The sequence below is a fragment of the Panthera pardus genome, unplaced genomic scaffold, assembly GCF_024362965.1.
Source record: "Panthera pardus isolate Hobbes unplaced genomic scaffold, ASM2436296v1 HiC_scaffold_11, whole genome shotgun sequence".
In the NCBI taxonomy this organism is placed as follows: Eukaryota; Metazoa; Chordata; class Mammalia; order Carnivora; family Felidae; genus Panthera; species Panthera pardus.
Genome location: NW_026526666.1, coordinates 2,648,985 through 2,657,105, shown reverse-complemented (window position 1 = coordinate 2,657,105; position 8,121 = coordinate 2,648,985). Strand labels below are relative to the sequence as shown.

Below are 8,121 nucleotides of genomic sequence, written 5' to 3'. Positions count from 1 at the left end.
ATTAAACTCACTATCACTAATTAGCTCCCCTCTGGAGTTAAAATTTCAAATTCTATCACCTCTTCCCCTTCCCCACTCTGCAGTTTCCTTGCTAGTGAACACCATGCCCAGGAGGAGCCTGAAACCAGTAACCAAGACTCTCTCATATTAGTGAAGGGATTCCAACTGATAAGCAAGTTGAGATATGGCCTCTGCGATGGAGAACCAGAACCCCCTCAGTCCCCTCCCCAAGGATTTCAGCCACCACCACCACCATAGATTTATATACGGGGCACATCCTGAAAAGAATAAAGCAGGTGATATTCCTTTTAATTGTAAAGCATAGATAATTTCTTCCCAAAATCCAAGGAGGGATCCAGGTTTTCAGAGATTGATCTTACTCTCTCAAATCCCTTAAATCCTGAACTAGCAGTTTATTCTCTGGAGAGTTTCTGAGGAGAAGTCTTTCTATGCCTCAGTTTCCTCAACTATAAAATGGGAGATAAGAATGATAACTATTTCATGAGGTTCTTGTGAGGATTAAATGAGTCAATATGTATAAAGGGCCTGGAGAACATTGTCTGGCACATACTAAGTGCTCTATAGGTGTTAGCTAAACTTTCTTAAGGACTTTATTTCTTCTACCTTGTTTATAATGCTTGTTATTTGTGGTCATGTCTTTTTAAATGACTAAACATTAACAGTGTCCTCATAACAAGCTACTTCAACCCCAGTGCACCTCTTGGGTAGAAGTAATTTTGGCCAATGGTTTATAAATATTTATCCTTTTCCACAGACCCAGCAGTGGTTGTATCTGTTTACTTCATTTAATGAGAAAATATATTGCAGATAAAAAGAAAGCAGCCAAGCTTTTAAATTAATCGGTAATTTTATTAATACAATAGCATCTACACACACTTGAAAACACACATGTGGGAAACAGAAGACTTATTCAGTTCATGATGTCTGGAGTCCATCTGAATTCACAAAACTCTTAGGATCAAGCCCAGAACCCCTTAGCCAAAAGCAGAGTTGAATAACTGATCAGTGTCTTCATCAGCAAAATCAAGGCTTGGACAGAAAGACTGTGAACATTCTGTAATCACACAAAATAAAACTAAAATGCAATTGTCCACGCATTTGAGGATACAAAGGTGGAAAAGTTGGCTGCATGACCAGTGAACCAATCCCATTGCTTTTCTCAACCTCCTTTGCAAAAGGGTTATTAACCTTGCCTGTCTTACAAGGTCTATCTTTTCAGGGCTTCCTGATAAATGAGAAGGTGAGTGTAAATTAAATGCTCATCTCCATGGGGAACAGAGGATCAGGGTGGAAGTGATGGGTTTCAGAAAAGGAGACTGGAAAAGGATTCAATGCTCTGAATTTAACGAAAATCCAAAAGAGGTTACGCTACACTAAGGAGCGTGTAAAGGGAGAACCAACCATTGTCACCTATTTGGCGCAAAAAGAATCTTAACACGGGCCTCCTCAGAGATCTTGCCCTGAGGTGACCACGGACGGACTTGGGCAAAGAGCTCCAAAAACATTTCCATTTTCATGTCTTCACATGTATCTAATGGAAATGAACGGCACCCATCCATCCACGGGAGCGATTAAGAAAAGGATGGGGTGGGAAAATTAATTCGACAGATCTTAATAATTCAGTAAGTATTTAAGTGTCCGCTTTGTGCCAGGCACTGATTGGCATGGACAATACAGAAAAACAGACCAGCAAAGTCTCTGTTAAGGGCTTGAGAACAAAGACCATACCTAAGAAACGAACCAATTTCTGACGGCTGCTAGGAGGAAGAGAAAACCATGAGACCGGATGACAGGCAGGAACAAGAGGCGCAAATTCCTGAGTGGGACTTGGGAAGGCCTCCGAGAGGTGGCTTTTGAGCCCAGACCTCAATGACCAGCGCCGTGCAGTGACCTAAAGCCGGAGCGTTCCGAGAAGAATTAAATGCAAAAACGATCCACAAACCGAGAAATAACAGGGATTTCAAAGACCCAAAGTAAGCAGCGGAAACCAGAATCTACAAATTCCGGAGCCGGCGGGTGATTTTAAATATTCATGTCGTCCAATCAGGGAAAGGCTAGGACCCGGCAGCACAGGCTCCACCCTTAACGCCCAGACCGCTGGGATCCACAGGAGGCCACACCGCAGGGCAGAACTGGTGACTGGGCACCCAGGCAGATGCCAAACGCTCGGAAGAATTCTTCAGCGCTCTGACGCAATATCCGCGGCCCCCGGGGCTTAGTTGTCCTGGGACTCTTTCTTAAGTGAGGATGACCGAAATCACTCATTTCGTTTTAGAACACCGATGAAACATACACCCAACAGAACGACCAGGACACAATAATCTAGGGACGGAAGGTGAGGAGGAACAGATTCTCCAATATCTTAATTCGAAAGGATTTCTAGAAAAACTAAGACAGTTAAAAGTTTTTAAGACGCGCTCTAGATTAAAAAGCAAAGCCAGTCACGCGCCAGGAGTCTCAAGTTTAAGAAAGGCTTAGATACTACGTGTGCCATCTTCCATGACCTTTCGCAAGTAAAACAACTTACTTTGTGAGAAAGAAGTGAGGGGAAAATAAGTGAACAAAGCTCTTTTCTGGTGATTAGGTGGGTGGCTCTGAAAAGAGCCTTTGGAGTCAAGCGGCCGGCGACCCGTGCGAGTGCCGTGTCCCGGCAGGGACTCACTTGGAGCTGGTGTACTTGGTGACGGCCTTGGTGCCCTCGGACACGGCGTGCTTGGCTAGCTCGCCGGGCAGCAGCAGGCGCACGGCCGTCTGGATCTCCCGGGACGTGATGGTCGAGCGCTTGTTGTAATGCGCCAGGCGGGAGGCCTCGCCGGCGATGCGCTCGAAGATGTCGTTGACGAACGAGTTCATGATGCCCATGGCCTTGGACGAGATGCCAGTGTCGGGGTGCACCTGCTTGAGCACCTTGTACACGTAGATGGAGTAACTCTCCTTGCGGCTGCGCTTGCGCTTCTTGCCATCCTTCTTTTGGGCTTTGGTGACAGCCTTTTTCGAGCCCTTCTTGGGCGCGGGAGCGGATTTTGCCGGCTCAGGCATTGTACAACACCACACGCGTTAGCAAAGAAAAGAAGTGCGAGAATGGGCGGGCCTGATCCTTTTATAACCACCGTATGCAAATTAGGGCTCCAAAAGTCCTTCATTTCCATTGGGCCTTGCAGGGACCTTGCGTTATCAGTAATAACTACGTAACAGCACCTACTCTTGGCCTTATTGGCTAGTTCTGGAGCCAATTTAGGACCAATGAAAAACTCGTTCCTGACCCCACCCCTAGCAAAGCTTATAAAGGCTTTTCAATCGCTGATCTTTCAATCCTGTTTTGTTGTGAGGTTCAGAGCTTTAGGTGTTGTAGCCTCACCTTCAGTCATGTCGGGTCGCGGAAAGCAGGGAGGCAAGGCCCGCGCTAAGGCTAAGTCGCGCTCGTCCCGCGCCGGCCTGCAGTTCCCGGTGGGCCGAGTGCACCGCCTGCTGCGCAAGGGCAACTACGCCGAGCGGGTGGGGGCCGGCGCGCCGGTCTACATGGCGGCGGTGCTGGAGTATCTGACGGCGGAAATTCTGGAGCTGGCGGGGAACGCGGCCCGCGACAACAAGAAGACGCGCATCATCCCCCGCCACCTGCAGCTGGCCATCCGCAACGACGAGGAACTGAACAAGCTGTTGGGCAAAGTCACCATCGCCCAGGGCGGCGTGCTGCCTAACATCCAGGCCGTTCTCTTACCAAAGAAAACCGAAAGCCACAAAGCCAAAAGCAAATAAACCATGACAAGCCAAAGACCAAAGGCTCTTTTTAGAGCCACCCAAATTTTCAAAAAAAGAGCTAATGCGCTATTTCGTGATCAGCCCCTCATTTGACACTTTGGTGGCTCTTAAAAGAGCCTTTGGGGTTAGTGGGGATGGTCTCAAGCTTCCTAATTACTTGTTCTTGCCAGGCTTGTGACTCTCCGTTTTCTTGGGCAACAAGACCGCCTGTATATTGGGCAAGACGCCGCCCTGGGCAATGGTGACACCCCCGAGTAACTTGTTGAGCTCTTCGTCATTTCTCACGGCTAGCTGCAAATGGCGAGGGATGATGCGCGTCTTCTTGTTGTCGCGGGCCGCGTTCCCCGCCAGCTCCAGGATTTCCGCCGTCAGATACTCCAGCACCGCCGCCAGGTACACCGGCGCGCCGGCCCCCACCCGCTCGGCGTAGTTGCCCTTGCGCAGCAGGCGGTGCACTCGGCCCACCGGGAACTGCAGGCCGGCGCGGGACGAGCGCGACTTGGCCTTGGCGCGAGCTTTACCTCCCTGCTTTCCGCGTCCAGACATTACGGCCAAAACTGCAGTTACAGCTTCTTATTCAAGAAGAAGGAAGTGGAAAGGATAACCAATTTGGTGTAATTTATAAGAGCTACCGGGAGGGGTAAAGGGAAGTAGACCAATCAAACAGCCAATCGGAAGGCAGAAAGCGGACTCTTCGTTTGCATCCTGCACTACAAGGAAATGACGGATTTCGTACGTACCTACCAATCGCTGGGAGCCACATTAAAGCTCCTAATTTGCATGAGAGGATTTTTAAAGAAAGAAAGCTTTCGGACAAAACGCTGGTTTTGCGTTTTACTGAGTGGCAATTTTTGTTTTCAGTTTAGAGAAGGCGAGGCGGAGGTAGGTGGGGGGTGGGGAGAGGGGGGAGAGAATTGGTTCTTTTTTTTCCAGTTTAGAGTTAGAAGGGAAATCCTAAAAAGGACCCAAAAGGCCTGCAGAGGGGCCTCCAGCAGATGCAGAGTTGTTCCCACTCAAGGGTAGGGATTCTGAAGCCAGTTATCCCCTTGAGCCTTAAATTACTCTCCAAGTCCCGCCTTTTCTGTCTCTTCACAGCCAAACTCCCAGAAAAATTACTAAGGCCGTCTGCTTTCAATGCAATTTAGTCGTGGCCTTCGGTGTGGCTTAGCCCCACCCCCAGCCTTCCCCGCTCCTCGGAATACACTGTAACCAAGGACTGAAAAAGATCTGTCTTCCTCCTCTGGACCTCCAGGAGGCATCCGATTACCGCCTTGAAACTTGCTCCTTTGGCTTTCAAAATGTCCCCCGACTTTCCCCATCCTGCTCCTTTTCCTCTACCTGGCCCTAAATTCCCGTGTCTGTCTGGACTCTGCCCCCTACACAAAACCCCCCTCCATTCTTCGACCTTCCTGAAGAGTCTTCCCACTTCCATGCTTTCAACTATCCCAGATTTGTTCTAGAAGCTCAGACCCTTACACCAAACTGCTTAGTGGGTACCTCAACTCATTTGTCCCAACAACTCGTCCAATCCAGATGCAAACTTACCCAAACAACCGCCTACCTCCTCTGTTTGCTCTTTATGGTCAAATTACACTTAGAATCCACTCACCTGCATCTCAACAGCGTATCTGGCTACTTACTTAGCATCTCTTCAGTTTTTAATCCATGTTCCTGTCTGCTTCCTCACTGCTCTCTTAGATTTCAGCAACAGCCCTGTAACACTTGTTTTCCTAATCTTCCAACTGCCTTCTAAAGAAACTTTCTGGAAAGTTGTTTCTTCCTCCTCAGCCTCCCATCCTGGGTGGTTCTACATCTCTCACACCATTTGCACCCTCTCCTGAGTGTTCCATGAGGACTGGAGGACTTAAATCCTATTCATCGAGCCCATTTCTGATGTCCTCTCTTTTATCCTCACCTTTATTGAACTGACATTTATCAAGTACATGCTACCTACCACACAATGGGTATACAGATAAGTGAGACTAGTGCAAAGAGCTGTCATGAGATGCTTCTAGAAAATAGAGGAAATCTCAAGTCTGCAAGTTAATATCAGCTATCTATAGCTGGTAAGAATGTTGGTATAAACATGTGAAACACCCAGATCCAATCAAAGGTGATGGGAGAGTGCTTTTTCAATAGCAGAATGTACCTGAAGGTAATTCTAACTCAATCAATTATATCATTTCAGAAGATGCATGTGTTAATAGAAAGATGTAGTCCACACAGAGTGTAAATGAGGCAATTACAATAGGAATGTGTTGTTTCTCCAGCACTGTGAATACACACACACACACACACACAACCAAGGGTCCTTGGTTGTGAAATCATCAGCCTTTCTTACAACCTGGATGAAATATTTCTGAAGACTGCCCAACTCTCTTAGCTCAGATACTGGGCTCGACAACTTTCTGATTATTCTACTTCAAGATAAAAATATGAGACTGAGAATGCATGAGCTAGTTATAAGATACATCACTAGAAGTTAATGAATTTGCACCCTAGACTATTCATAAATTTCTTGTCTGTTTTGTTAGTGTGAGTCTCTCCCCAATGAGCCAATCAACGCTGGAAGTTCTGACAGTGTCAACTTTTCAGACCTACAGGGTCTGAACCCAGACAGTCCAAATGGGGGGGGGGGGGGGGCTACTATAACTCTGGTAGCTTGAGAGACCCTGCTTGAGGGGGCACTGACCTCCCCAACTCTTCCACTTTTTATCTCTTTTTTACCTCTATCACAATGACTCTGTGCTGTTAGGAAAGATGAAGGGCGAAGAGAATATATGGAACCTTATGTGATAAGCCCTATGATGGGGGCTACCTATGAAGTAGATGTAACTGTTTCGCAGAAAAGGAAAGTAAGGTTCAGAGAAGTTAGGGCACTTGCTGAAGGTGACATGGCCATTTACTAAGACATGATTAGAACTCAGGTCTGCCTGACTCAAAAATTGTGCTCTTTACACTACTTCACTCACTAGATGTTGGGCTTCACGAGCCACTTAACTTACACAGCCTCCCCTTCTTCCTCTGGTAAAGAGAGAAAGAGAATGAGAGAAAATTAGATTTAATATTTTAGATTCCATCCAGCTATAAAACCTTATTAGATCAATTTAGATAGGCCAATCTCCCACAAATTATACCAGGCTCAATTACTATCTATTGCTCCCCAGAGCTCTTTCCCCAGCATTCTTACCAGAGCTATTAAAACGTGAAGTAGAGCAGGCCATCCGTAAAAGTAGTACACCATCACAGACAAACAGACTGGATCTTACCTCCTTTAACAAAAAGGCAGCCGGGATTTTTAACCAAAGGCAACTGAGTTCCTTCCCAAGGAATCCAGTTAATCAAACCGTTATTTTGCCTTCTAGCCCCATTCCATAGTCCTCTCTCTTCCCCTCTCCCTCCACCTCTGTCACCACAACCACCACCTCCAGCCTCCTCCATACTGAGCTGCACACCATTCAGTTAGGACCTTTCCATAGGTCCCTAACGTTGCATGTACACTTGCCTTTGATTAGAAGGCTTCATCTTCCTCTTGACCTGGCAAAACCCTCCTCATCCTTTGAGTTTCAGCCCAGACATCACCTCCTCCTTCATGAGGCCTTCCCTACTCCCATACGCACACAGCCTCAGTGTACCCACCTCTGTGTTCAAATCCTGGTGATAGTGCTTACCACTCTGCTTTGGCTTTGGTCTCACTTCCTTTCTGTAACCACCTCAAGGGAGAGACCATCTTTGAATCTTCTTCATCTTCTTCATCTTTGAATCTGAGTCCTTAATTCCTTCTACCTGGCTCTTAAAAAGGTAATTAAATGTTTTCGGCATGAATACATGAAATAACACTCTTAAGGAATTAGTGTCTTCTTTTCAAAAATATTTCTCTTTACTCGAGAACCATTCTCCAAATGCCACCTATAAATAGTAGACTGTGATAGCCAGAGTGATGGAAGATATACTGGAAGCTCGTCAATTAAACAACTATATATATATATATATATATATATATATATATATATATATATATATATATATCCAACCATAACAGACTTGTTAGAATAAATGATGATAAATGTAAAGAACCTAATACAGAGCCCGGAACCTGAGAGGTCCCAAAGCTGTATTAGGAGGCCAAATAGCTTAATGTTTAAGAACCCAAATTCTACAGCCTGACTCTGCATTGTTTACCAGATATGTGATCATGGGCAAGTTACCTAACCTCTAAGCGTCTCTGCTTCCTCACTGGTAAATCAAAAGTAATAACAGTAGATGGAGCACCTGGGTGGCTCAGTTAGTTAAGTGTCATACTTCAGCTCAGGTCAGGATCTTGCAGTTCATGGGTTCGAG

General features: G+C 46.3%; 3 protein-coding genes across 3 annotated transcripts; 1 reads left to right on the top strand and 2 right to left on the bottom strand.

Annotated features, from left to right (window-relative positions):
* Positions 1-849: 849 nt before the first annotated feature.
* LOC109257041 (histone H2B type 2-E) lies at positions 850-3,110 on the bottom strand. Its single transcript, XM_019432904.2, has one exon. It carries the CDS (start codon positions 3,058-3,060, stop codon positions 2,680-2,682), a length of 381 nt encoding a protein of 126 aa, XP_019288449.1. The 5' UTR covers positions 3,061-3,110; the 3' UTR covers positions 850-2,679.
* A 240-nt stretch (positions 3,111-3,350) lies between these two features.
* Positions 3,351-3,823, top strand: LOC128772486 (histone H2A type 2-C). Its single transcript, XM_053890200.1, has one exon. The coding sequence runs from the start codon at positions 3,388-3,390 to the stop codon at positions 3,775-3,777; it is 390 nt and encodes a 129-aa protein (XP_053746175.1). The 5' UTR covers positions 3,351-3,387; the 3' UTR covers positions 3,778-3,823.
* Positions 3,824-3,918: 95 nt separating this feature from the next.
* On the bottom strand, positions 3,919-4,570 carry LOC109257038 (histone H2A type 2-B). The gene has a single exon (XM_019432900.2). The coding sequence runs from the start codon at positions 4,324-4,326 to the stop codon at positions 3,934-3,936; it is 393 nt and encodes a 130-aa protein (XP_019288445.1). The 5' UTR covers positions 4,327-4,570; the 3' UTR covers positions 3,919-3,933.
* Between the last annotated feature and the right edge of the window lie 3,551 nt (positions 4,571-8,121).

Coding starts and splice junctions, on each gene's coding strand:
- LOC128772486 (XM_053890200.1), top strand. CDS start 3,388: ATGTCGGGTCGCGGAAAGCAGGGAGGCAAGGCCCGCGCTAAGGCTAAG.
- LOC109257038 (XM_019432900.2), bottom strand. CDS start 4,326: ATGTCTGGACGCGGAAAGCAGGGAGGTAAAGCTCGCGCCAAGGCCAAG.
- LOC109257041 (XM_019432904.2), bottom strand. CDS start 3,060: ATGCCTGAGCCGGCAAAATCCGCTCCCGCGCCCAAGAAGGGCTCGAAA.